Below are 13,129 nucleotides of genomic sequence, written 5' to 3' on the forward strand. Positions count from 1 at the left end.
ATGCGGTTGTGCCATGATAACATGATAATTGCGTAATTGGAGATAATTGGACCCGAAGCTCTAATAGAACTTGAAAGGACATCGAGTCATTGGTTGAGGTTCAGGTTCCTCATGTATGAAAGATCACATTACAGGTGGATCAAAGTACCATCGTGCAGGTTGACATTTTTAATTAAGAAGCCTTAATGAACAGCACCGATGCCAAAACAAGAAAAAACTATTACGCATCACATACTGACACTTGATTTGTGAATTTATTGCATTATATTGTAGAAACGAGAAGGTCAAATGTCCAAAGATTGGCGTTTAAAATTGAGCCACGCAAGAGGACCGCATTTTTGGGCATCAGATGAGCGTTCCCACGATGTGCATATGCAATAAGTGGAGCGCATATATAATGCCAAGAAAGAGTGCGTGACTAACAGGTGATCTTAACAGACTACACTTATTAAATCACAAGCTATGATATGGTGGGTTTTGGTTTATATATTTACCATGTTTTACTTTCACTTTGATGCATTTTAACGGTAGGCTAGCTGGTGCGCTAAAGTCTCCTTACCTTACAAGAATAAGTGTTGTGCACGGGATCCATGTTCAATATTTCCTCGACCGTCCCGGTCAAAACTACATTCGCCTGATCTTCTCTCTTTTCCAGGTCATTCTCTGAACAACTTCCATGACAACGCTGACTCAAAAGCGCAAGAACAACTAGAAGTGACCAAATGGGCCAATAAAACGACCTTCTGACAAAGGAACCCATGATCGACAAAATGCAAAAAAAGAGAGTTACGAACTAAAAGCAAATGCAGAGTGAGTTCTGCTGCAAGTTTGATGTCAACGGTAATCCGCTCGTGCGATGCTCAGTGTCCTCTTTAAACTTCAGGGCGATCTACGGTCATATTTGCACTGAGCCTCCGCGGCGCGCATCCGCCGGCTGAAGAAGAATAGAGTGCGGAATGCGCTTCGGCGACTGCTCACCCCCACTCACACACTCCGTCCTTTCAGAATGACGCTCCTTTCACGGTGCATTTGCATGCAATCTGAATTGCTGATAAGAGAGACCGAGAGGGTGATTCGAAAGCAGGAGAGAGATGTGGGTGAAAAACGCCACCCATTGGTCAGATCGCGCCAATTCGGACAACTGAACCGGTCCACCAGAATTTAAAGGAGAAAACTTTCCCTTGTAAATGATGACTTTGCAAATCTTTGCATCTTTAGTAATTCCATGATGCGTACAGCTTTAATTTTAAAGTGCATACATACTTCATAATTGAGATATATGATTTCGAACCAATCATTTAATGTGCATTTTCTGATGGAGACATAAGTGCTTGCAAAAAAAACTAAATTGTGGGTCAAAATATGTTAGAGTAACAAATTCCACATAGAGGTTAAGAGAATAAGATTAACTCACTATTTGCTCCACTTTTCTTAAATAATCAACACAACCATGAAGTCTATTACAATTCATTAAGCAATTTTAAAAATGGAAATTTTAACACATATCCTGTTAATTTATGACAACTTTTTGCTTAAAGTGTTATGTTCAAATGCATACTACAAAAAAGAATGAGTAAACTACTAACATGTTTGTGATTCATGTTTTTACATTCAAGGGATACTTCACCCAAAAATGAAAATTCTGTCATCATTTACACACCTGCAGATTGTTCCAAACCTGTATAAATGTATTTGTTCTGCAAAACACAAAGAAAGATATTCAGTAAGATGTCAGATCTCATCCCCCATTGACTCCCATAGTATTTATTTTCCCTGTTTATTTTGCAGCTCACCTTGGAAACACTATAGAATTGAGCAATTACAAGCATCTCCACCAAGTAATTACACATAAAGTACATGTCAACCCTTAAAATAACTTGGTACTTAATATAATTACACTTTGAAGACTGTAAAGTGACCCCAATAAAAAAGGCAGTTAACCTTCTTGACAAAGTTTACTTTAAACAGATTGTTAGTCTCTATTTTTATTTGCCCAGGTGTATTAAACATTTAAAGACGGAGATGATGAGTAATGATGTGACTAATTTAAACATTAAAATCTAACACGAATGACTGATAAAACTGTTGCCAGTTCTGAACTGACTGTGCATGCATAAATTTCCACTCTTCCAAAAGCTGTAATTCAACAACCAGTCCATCTATTCCTGGAAAATGACAGGGTGTGGAATCTGTGGCCGCACTGATATATATTTGTAGAAATATACCCGCTTTAATGGCACCATGTTTTAGCCCTTAATTCATCACACAGCAATAGATATATAAGATAAATAAAAAATCTACGAAATTTGTGTAGGATACAAGTTTGACAAATCCTTAGACAATAACACTATCATGACATTAACATACATATCTACACTCTCAATACAATCAACTGCTTGTTTAGATCTTCGAGAAAATACAAGAGTCTGGTGCTTTAAACTAAGCCAAATATACAAATCCCACCCACCAGCTCTTGTCCCAGCAGCCCACCTACTCTGTCCCCCTCTCCTCTTCTATGTAACATAACATTGACAGCCCACAAAAAGCCCATTACAGTCAATCTCATTTGAAAAATATCTTTCGAGCTTAGAAATATTACTGCAGTGAAATTACTCATTCTGCTTCAAAACAACCGTGGGAGTTTATTATTTCTAAACTTGCCGCACTTCAGAATTTGAAAAAAAGGAATAGGCTAGCTTCCTGCTTCAAAAAAACAGACAGGCACTATGAATAAAAAACCTTTAATTTAACAGAACAGATTTTCACATAAGATGTAAAAAAACTAAATTTTACGTGGATATTTTATAGATTTCTTTAAATAAGGCCAAATTAATTAAAATTACAGAAAAAGACAGCAAATGTACAAGCTGCGTCCAACTGAAAAAAATGTTTTAGTTATTTTTGAAATACAGTCAAGTTATAAAATTACACAATATGTCACCATGGAATAGATGGACTGGTTGTGTGTCTATTTAATAAAGCAATAAGCCCCAAGAAGCAGTGGTTTACAGTCCATTTTATAACAGCTAAGGGCGATGTGGCACAATGTAAAGCCGAGTGCCTAAAACCCCCCTATAACCAACTGCTTCGCGGGGCTTATTGCTTTTTATAAACAGTTATTCAATTTGCTTGCAAGGTTTCCTAAAATAAAGCAAATTAAGTGATATTTAAGCCATGTTATGCGGTCAGCGCTATAAATCGGGGTATTTTATAATGGCTTAGAACTCAGCCAATCAGAATTAAGTATCAGAACTGACCGTTTATAACAGAAAACAACCTATAGTACACTGTAACGAATTGCTGTAAAAACTACAGCGTTATTTTACAGAAGCTGACTGTATTTTAAATAATACAGAATATTGCTGTAAAGTGCAATGCATTCTGGAGTCACGTGACGGATTAACTCAATGTACAGAATATTGCTGTAAATTTCAAATCTACAATGGCGGGATGATCTTCAACAGTCGAGATTGGGGTAGTGCTAAAAATGAATGATTCACACCTGTGGTAAGTAATTTATTACGTATTTTTTTTCCATATTTGGTAACTATCATAGTGGTAACGTTATATAGAGGTATCTAAATTCGCGTTTCATATTGGTAACCCCGGATTCAACCTCCATCCGCGGGGACCGAAGGAGTCTTGCGGGGTTTCAGCAGCGCCGTCGCGGTAAGATTTCAAACATTCTCCGTCGCTATAGCACCTGAGGACGGAAGTTGTTCATGTTATTTAGAGTTTTTGTTCACACCAGGAGTGAAGGCGTATGTGACGAGCTACAGTTCATTGTATTAGTAAGTTGACGGTTGTTTTTTTAATGTTGAACATCGCGCCCGCCGTAGACTCGGTAAAAGTTACATGCTTCGACAGTTGTGATACCACACTCGCTCGTGATTATTTTGTGTTGTAATTCAAATTTGCAAATGCAGTCATCCGTTAAATCGAGCGCCCAAATTAAAATGAGTCACCATAGCTTGAGGTAAATCGATGTTCACGGAAGATATCCCGGTAAAGTGATTAATGTACGTAACCATCTAGATATACAGTTTATGTATCGGAGGCCAGATGAGAGCTTGAGCAAAAGACGTTAGCGACACCCTCATCGTTAGAGCAGGACTGTCTCCCAGATAGGACCGTTGGAGGGTGGGAGTGAGACCCGTTACAAAATACTAGTGTGACAATTTCTTGACCGTGACATCCCTAACGTTAGTTGGATTATATTTCTGTATAAGTACGGTTTTAAGTGTAAGTTACTCTGTTTAATTTGCTTAGAGTTTGTTTGTAGAGTCACTTATACTAAAATGTAGTTTAAATGTAAAATGCTTAAAGATAATTGTATAGTCACTATTAACTATTACTATTGTCACATGTATAATTGTTTGTTTTAGGACACACTTTGCTATGCAGGCCACTGGATGCTGACTACTGAAGGTTAGGTTGTGTGTGACGGTGCTCAGCACAGCTTCATGTCTGGCCTTCCCACTCTGTTCATAGCATGTTACATATTCAGGCTTGAGTACCAGGATGGGGCAGCATGTACTTGGAGTCCAATGAAAGGTATTAATTGAACAACTTCCTTACCTGCTTTTTATAGATATGTTTATGTTATATACCTGTTAAGACCTTTAAAACAATATTTCTCAACGAGAGATGCATTTTTTTGGGGCAAATTATTTAGAAGTCTCCCCTATTTAACACTAGCAAGCTGATGATTTAATTCATGTGTTTTAATATAATATATTTTGCACATTTAATATATAACATTTAGTTTTTCCTGACTCTTTGTAGATATTAATCCAGAGAGTGGAACAAGAAGCGTCATCTAAAATGCCAGGATACAGAAGAAACAGGTTGCAGTGAACCCACATGTCGCCGCTCTTCTAAACACAATGATGAATATTCAGTGTAATCGATGAAAAGTAAGAAGCACACACACACACACACACACACACACAGGCACACACACACGCATACACACACACACACACACACACACACACACACACACACACACACACACACAGATCTCATCATTGAATTACATCATTTTATTATTCTCTGACTGTATATGTTGTCCTCTGTTTTTCTCTGACTATAAATTGAATATCTAACATTATTCTCTTGTTTCGTTTCCATAGTTCCAGCTACTTGTTGTGCTCTGATGGATCAAGATGTGGACCGTTTTACAGACTCACTTGGGCCTTGTTTTGCAATGTTGTTTCATGATGGTAATGTTGGTTAACGTGTTGTTTAAACATGAATGTTTAAAGAGCCATGTTGGATACTATGAAGTTGTTACTGAATAAAATTATTTCATGTACAACAACGTACACAATTTGTCTGTAATGTATTTTTGTATCAATTAAAAAAAAATAAACACTGTATATCCAGTATGCAAAACATACTGGATATACAGTGGTTTATGTATTTCTTCTAAATGAAGTAAATTAAAATCAAGCAATTTGCTGTAAAAAATACAGCATTATACTGTTACTATTCAAAATTACAGTTTTTCCTGTATTCTGCAATTACAGTAAATGGCTGTAAATTAAATTACAGTACTGTGGCTGTACAATTTACAGTAACTGGCTGGCAACCCTGCTGCCAGTAGTTTACTGTAAATTTTACAGGATTTTTTTTACAGTGTATATTTCTAGCCAGTCACCACTTCTTCACAGAACAAAAGCCAAACTTGGACGATTCTCAGTGAAGGATGACTTTCAATCAAACTTAGTGGAGGTGGCTTGGACTGCACCAGAATGACTAAGAATGGTCCGATATCAGAGTTCACAGAGTTAAAGAAAAAAATTACAAAGCCAACTAGAAGAAAAGTGCTTAGCGACGCTGGAGGCTCCAGATGCAATATACATAATGGGAATCGGAGCAGGGGGCCAGAGTTGGCTCTTTACAGCGATAAGTGAAACCACAGATCATAGAGAAGATGGCCGTTTGTTTGCATCCTTCATTATCTCACACACAACTAAGCACCGCAAGCCAAATTTTTTGAAGGAATGGAGCAAGCAGTCAATGACGGCAGGTTATGGCCAGATGTTATTCTGCGTGCTGGTGTCAAGTCTAAACAGGAAGCTGTTTTTCCCACCTGCTGTGTTAGAATGTTTACTTGGCAGGAATCTCTCATTCAGCTATCTCCTTTCTACAGAAAATTACAGCATTTTTAGCCATTTGAAAGAGAAAGTCATCTTCTGTGTTTCATGACTTGAGATGCAGTATTTTGTGTTGTCTCTCAGTGTAGTAAACAAATAGACAAACACAGCCATCTGGACACATTGTGGTACTGGACCAGACTGACCATGTTGTCTTTTTGTGGCCTGAACAAGAAAAGTCTGAGTCTAGATATTATACACTGAACACCAGCTGCTTGTTATGCGGAACTTTAAGTGAGGTGATACATTTTATTACATTTTATGTCAAATTAACCTTACAAAGTTATTTTGCAAATGAAAATGTTGCTGCAACATCTGTTCGGTGCAGTGCCCTCGTGCTCCGCCAGAGGGCACCCATATCATCACCCGGACTGCCAATTCATATACACACTACACTTCCCATAATCCATTGCCGGATGTATTATGTTAATCACTCTCACCTGTGTCTAGTTTAAGTGTCATCTCTCTGCCTATTTAAACCCTGGTTTGTTGTGCCGAGAAATGCACCCCTGCCAGATTATGCACCTCCTTCAATAACAAGCAACAACAGCTCCCCTCCCCTAACACCTAATCCACACCCTAACCATTGTGAGGGGGTGCATAATCTGGCAGGGGTGCATTTATCCGGCAGTACGCCCTGACCATTGCCTGTATCGTTTGTGGATAAAAGCTGCATTTAGATCTGGGGCTTTATACGGATACACAAGACCGTTTGTGACACTTTAACGTCGTTTCTTAACATTAAACCGAAGTAAACTGATTTCAATGGCCTTTCCAAATATGTAATTACGTGTCAACTCAACGTGGACCCTACGTGGACGGCAATCGCTGGGATAGGTCTGTTTGAAAAAAAACTCTGCGATAGAGTCATGTTTACTCAAATGCATTTCCAAATGAATTATCTATGTAAAATATTTGTGATTCTGCTACAAAAGTGACTGTTTACATGCAGGTATCAATGCTAATGCTTCTCAATCGAGCTGCTTCTTCTTCGGCTCTTGTCTTGGTTACACAAGCAACACGCGTGTGGTCACTGTCGCCTAGCGGTCATTGCTTTTCGACGCGGACAAAGATGTGGAAGTATAAACGAAAACCGACACGTAGGCTACGGCGTAGGATCTACGCAGAATTGAAAATCAGGCTTTACTTGTAACTTTTAAATAAATAACTTAATGTCACACCACCATTGCTTTCAGGCTTTTAACTGCCAGAAAAAATGTCAATGTGCAGATCATTTGCTTGTTTTCATGAACCAATGATTACAAAATGAGCTAAAATGAAGTTTCACCAAATTGCTTGTTACCTGATAATGGCTTTCAAGGTGGACTAACGAGGAATTTTTCTACGGGACATTAAAGGGGTCATATGACCTGGCTAAAACTAACATTATCATTTGTTTTGGATGTAATGCAATGTGTACACACGATTAAAGGTTAATAAACGCTGTATTTCCCACATACCTTGGTTGTTGGTATCTCCTTTTTGCTATGATTGGACAGTTAACCAGTGTGTGTTGATTGGTCGAATGCTGCAAGCATTTGATGGAAATGTAACGCCTCTTATCATATTTGATAGGTACGCCTGCCTCACTTGCGTATACATTTGGGCGGTCTTAGTCAAATCAAATCACGAACTGACGTGGATTTGTGGGGGTGTGGTTACACGAGGTGTTTCAGGCAGGTCATGGTGAGCATTCGCTTTTAGATAGAATGCATCTTTTGTTCCGACACTTATATTTTTGCAATTTTATGTGTCTAATGCACAGTGTCGCTACTAAACATTTTATGTAGCTTGGCGGTAGCTCAACTACTTTAAAAACAGTGTAGCTTTTCCAGTAGTTAATAACTTTAAGAAACTAGCGGTATAGCGCTACCAAATGCTACATTCCGTTCAGCCAAGCATTAAGCATTAAATATGAATATTATGTAATGAAAATAGTAAATTAACAATACGATGATAATGGTATTGTATATGACATTATTCTAAACTTCTCTATTTTTTAAAACATTAGTCAATAACACATGAGTATCACATTAAGATATAGTATACTTACTATTTACTATACTTAATTTTAGTATATCACAGCTGTAGAATATTATGGTAATGTTCACACTCTATTACAGTTTTTCTCGATTGCTAACACACAATTCATGAAACAATTCACCATTTTCTGACAACTATAAACACATTCTAAGAACAATACACCAACACACAAACACCCTCAATTTGCAAAGGTTTAAACATGTTTTCATTCAGAAAACACAATCACACAATATAATGAACTGAAGTTTCAAGATGTAAACTGAAATATCACACATTTATCCATTAGTGAACATTCAGTACCAAAGGCAAAAGGGACAGATAAACTACAATCAAGCTACTTTTTAAGTGATATCTGCTTAAAATGTTGAACCATTTATTAGTCACTACCAAAAACATTCTCATGCTTACTAAAATACGATCTGTCCCTATACAGCACTACAGTAGCCTACATCATAATTTACATTACCACACTATATATATATATATATAGAGAGAGAGAGAGAGAGAGAGAGAGAGAGCGTAGCCAGCATCAAAAACTACTGGGATTTTTCACTGAGTCATTATCTGCAGTGCATATTCATCCATATCTCCTGAGAGATATGCAGAAAGCTGAAGGACATGATTTAAAGCTCAGATCAGTTTTATGGAGCAATTTATTAACAGAACGTTCAAGCAGAGGGAACCCATGTACTCAATTAGGTAATGAGTCCTCTGGGTCTGCTTTAGTCTCTTGCCACTGTAAATTATAGCTAATCAAAACGTCTCCCTCGCTGACCAGAGGCTGAAAAATCTTGCCCTTTAAGAAACATAGCAGAAGCACAGCAGGTTTTCAGAAATGAATATGATACAGGGATGAGTAATTATGTTCAGGGTTGTGCGTCATTCAGAAAATGAAGTATTTCAAAGAAATCAATGTCATTTGAAATGGAAATTAAACTCAAATGGAGGCAATTCTTTAATTCTAAAGAAAGCTTAATTATTTCATTGCAGAAATTTGAAAGTCTCAATCAAAAAGTTGAAAACTTCTTTTACATCGTATAACTTTGAAATAACTGATATTTTTACGTTACTCAAAAGGTAACCTGTGATGACTAAAACTCAAAAAAGCAATGGGGTCAGGAGGAAAAGAGGAACCTGAAAGCTTCTTATTGTCCATTCTGCTAATAGGCTGCAGAGCTTCATTAGGTAATTGCAGACATTGCAGGGATGCTGCCGGCAGGAAATGATTTCTCTGACTGATTGGTGCCGGTCCAGTGATCGGTCCTGTGATGAAGTGGACGTCCTTCCAAGATGTCCTGTTTGGTGGGCAGAGACAATTTGCTGCGTTGAAAGAAATGTGTGGACGTGCCTGGATCAGCGAGGTAGTCGCTTAGACAACCTAAGTATGTATTACTGTGTGTACCGCCCCATATAACAGAAAAGCAGCTGTTGCAATGTGCTTTTCAGTTTTCAAGGAAACAGTGAATCATGTTATCACGGTGACTTATGTTGTCTTACCCTATGATATAGAACACACCTTTCAATGAACCAAGGTTATTATACTTAACTAAACATTTTTCCAAAAAATTACAAAACTTGTAATGGTGCCTAAATAAGTAAGTAGATGCAGTAAAATTATTAACATAATAACATTAATAAAAAGTAGAACTGGAAAAAGAAATTAAACTCTATAAGCTATAAAAAATACCTGAATCTTAATTTAAATATTAATCTTAATAAATATTCATAAAACAATAATAACTCTGCAATGACCCATACGTTCACGCTCATAGAAAATGAAATGAAGATTGTTTGTTTGAAAGCCGGGGATGGCTATATATATTTTTCTGCCAAAACAAATGAATTAATAAACAAAATAATATTAATAATCAATATTAAAAAAAAAGCCAGCTACACACTGTTTTGCAGCTCATCAGCGCGCCCTGCTGGACAGGGGTCATGAGAAAACCACAACACTCCTTTCCCTTGTTGTCTGAAGACAAAGATTACATGAGAAATGTGACTCTCCTATGAGTTCTTTGTCCATCTGTCTCCCTGTCAAATCTGTAGTGCAGCACAACAGCAGGAACAGCCAGTTATGGCATGTTTGCTCCACTTGTCTTTCCCCACCACTGCAATGCTCTTAGAAAATATACTCGAACCACAACGCCTGCAGCCCTGATGTCTCAGGCGTAAAAAATGTTTCCGGGGCCCGTGCCACAGCAGGGCCGGTGTTCGAAAGCGGCTGTTACACTTCTTGCCTTGCCTTTAATTTTCTTTCCGAGCGCCTATGAGCCGCCAGCTATTCCTCTCAGGCACTGTACACACAGAGAAGAGAAACTCCTAATAACCCCCCTTTACTCATCTTTATTCCACTCCCAACTTTCAATCCATGTATCATCTGTGGTGCACATAACCCACAATCTGTCAATCAACACATACATACAAAAATTATATGTATATAATAAAGAGATATTCCCCCATTTATGGAAGAGCAATAGAGATTCATTGCTGCTTTGTCATAGGTGTGCAACAATTAAATTTGGAACTAGAGGACATACAAATGTAAATAAATGATTGTTTGTTAATAAATGTAGAAATGGATTAAATATTTAGTGTAAGAAATAGTGTGAATATGATTTCCTGTTGTATCTCCTTATTTAATGGATCTGCTAATTGTATGTAGTTTATTAGACCGATCTTCAAATAACTGAATTTAGAAATCAATAATTGTAACAGATGGCCATATCATTTTTAAAGCCCTATTAAGGTTGCTTTTAAATCTTGCACAATCGCACACTGTCTGTGTGGGTGCAGCAATTATATCTTGAATTTCTGTCCCTTTAGGCTACACAACACAAGTCAAATTCTTGGTCCGAGTATCTGCCAGTCGATTCTATGTACAGCAGTGCCGCCAATTTACAACTACAGTAAATTTGGGAGAATTGAAGAGTACTTTGGAGAGACTTGCTGTGCAGTCTGGGAAAGGGAATTTATGGGAACTATGCATGATATCAAGATTTACTGCAAAGAAAATAAATTTTCTTAAAAGAAAATCCTGAAAAAGCAGCACAACCGGATCTGTTGGGAGACACAGGACACAATGACATTAAAATATTTAAATATACGTAAAAATATGTGTTCATACAGACAGTGTCCATACATTTTTTTTTTACAAAATTACTAAAAATATTGAACTGAAAAGCATACTTACACCCAGAATCCCTACTGTTTTTATTAATAAAGTGAATGAAAGCAAAAGAGATGGAGAGTAATGGACCATGGTGTCAGTAATGAACATGCTAATGTGACCTTACCCCTTATTAAATAAATATTTAATTCACAAGAATTAAAACGATCCTGGCGGAAAACATTTCAATTGTTCGATGTGAATTAGGCCTAATATACTTCCATTTCACAATGAATCATATTTTACACCAATTCATTCAGCTTTGCAGTGACCCCAATTTGTTCATAAACACTTCATGGGTCCCCAAAGCATACAATAACAGTTGCTTTCATCCAAAATGACAAATAGTTTTTACAGTAGAAACAACATTTTACTGTAGACATCCAACCTGATGTCTGTCTTTTTTCTATTAGCCCAACTGTCATGGTTCATGGCTTGGTCTTTGCAGGGGTTGAACCTACAAGGTAAAAATATATGTGTTGACTTTACTTAAAATATATGTGCACCATTTTTGCATCATGGTTTTTAAGTAAATTCAACTTAAGGAGATTTTAAGTAAATATAAAAAAATAATCTTTGTTGATTTTACACAAATATATCAGTTCGCTTGACCTTCTTACTTAAAAAAACATGTTGCACAAGTACAATCAATTTACAGTGCTAATGTGGGAGGTACTTAATATTTCACTCATTTACCTTAATGTTCACATAGCAAAGTATATTATTATAACAAACAGTATTGAAATAATTGATGTCTGATTTGATGATAGTCATTGAATGATTCTCCACAGAAGCACACAACATACTGCATTTCTGATGTGTCTTCCTAATTGTAGTAAGAAATGTGATGGGTTGAACCCCGTCATTCGTGTTTGTTGCTTACCAAAACAAACACGAATCACCTGAACGGTAACTTCACAGAAAATGATTATTCACTACAAAACAACATCAATAATACTAAATACATCTTAAATTTAATTATACATCATATTAACATCTATATAAATGCTCCAAAAGTTTCTTTTTATTTTTTTAAATAAAAAATTTCAGATGCAAGGGCTTTTGGGTATTCCTCACAGCATTTGTACTGATAAAATTAAGTTCATTGCACTGGAAATGTATGTAAGGTTTACTTAATTTTAACTGTAGTTTGCACAACCCAAATTTTCAAAATGCATCATGTTGAACTTTTCTTGTAATTTTATATTTTTGTGTTGCATGAACAAAGGATTTAAGTTCAGCTAGAAATATTTAAAAATAGAATACAATATGGTTAAGACTGCAATTCCCTTTTTACAGTTTACATTGTAAAACCAAACGCTCAAAATAATCAAACAGATTGAGTAATGTAAACTTACATTCATAAAAAAGTTTGACCTACTAACTTAAAGTTTTGACTAAAACTAAAAAAATATGATTTTTTGGCTCCTTGTTCTATTTACTTGATTTAAACATGTTAATTCAACACAATTGGTCGAGAAGGATTTCCAATTCCCAGCATACTTTGCGTCAGATTGCATTAGGAGAGTACATTATGAAAGTGAAAGAATATCAATATTTATTAATTCAAGTAAATTTGAGTCAGAAGGCAAGAAATATTTTACTTATTTTAGTACGTTAAACGTTAATTTTGATATTTTTTTAAAACAGTTTAGTTAAGCTTGCATAATAGAATCAAGGCAACGAGTTTGCACAATTGCATTTAGTAAAGTAAACAATATAGTTTTTACACTGTAAACTTTAACAATTCCTGAAT

The 13,129-nt window shown here is 36.4% G+C and overlaps 1 protein-coding gene and 1 long non-coding RNA gene across 8 annotated transcripts in view; one reads left to right on the top strand and one right to left on the bottom strand.

Annotated features, from left to right (window-relative positions):
* agrn (agrin) overlaps positions 1–999 on the bottom strand; it is a 201,025-nt gene extending 200,026 nt beyond the window's left edge. For 5 of the 7 annotated variants that reach the window (XM_056733757.1, XM_056733749.1, XM_056733750.1 and 2 more), the window contains exon 1: positions 560–999. In XM_056733757.1, the coding sequence (XP_056589735.1) occupies positions 560–760 (201 nt within the window). In that variant the 5' untranslated portion in view covers positions 761–999. The remainder of the gene's footprint in view (positions 1–559) is intronic. The other 2 variants (XM_056733752.1, XM_056733751.1) reach the window with 1 other exon arrangement.
* A 2,290-nt stretch (positions 1,000–3,289) lies between these two features.
* LOC130409548 (uncharacterized) lies at positions 3,290–5,583 on the top strand. The gene is made up of 4 exons (XR_008904864.1): positions 3,290–3,669; positions 4,386–4,554; positions 4,786–4,916; positions 5,136–5,583. It is a non-coding gene; the product is annotated as an uncharacterized LOC130409548 (long non-coding RNA).
* The last annotated feature ends 7,546 nt before the right edge of the window (positions 5,584–13,129 follow it).

The sequence above is a fragment of the Triplophysa dalaica genome, chromosome 20 (assembly GCF_015846415.1).
Source record: "Triplophysa dalaica isolate WHDGS20190420 chromosome 20, ASM1584641v1, whole genome shotgun sequence".
In the NCBI taxonomy this organism is placed as follows: Eukaryota; Metazoa; Chordata; class Actinopteri; order Cypriniformes; family Nemacheilidae; genus Triplophysa; species Triplophysa dalaica.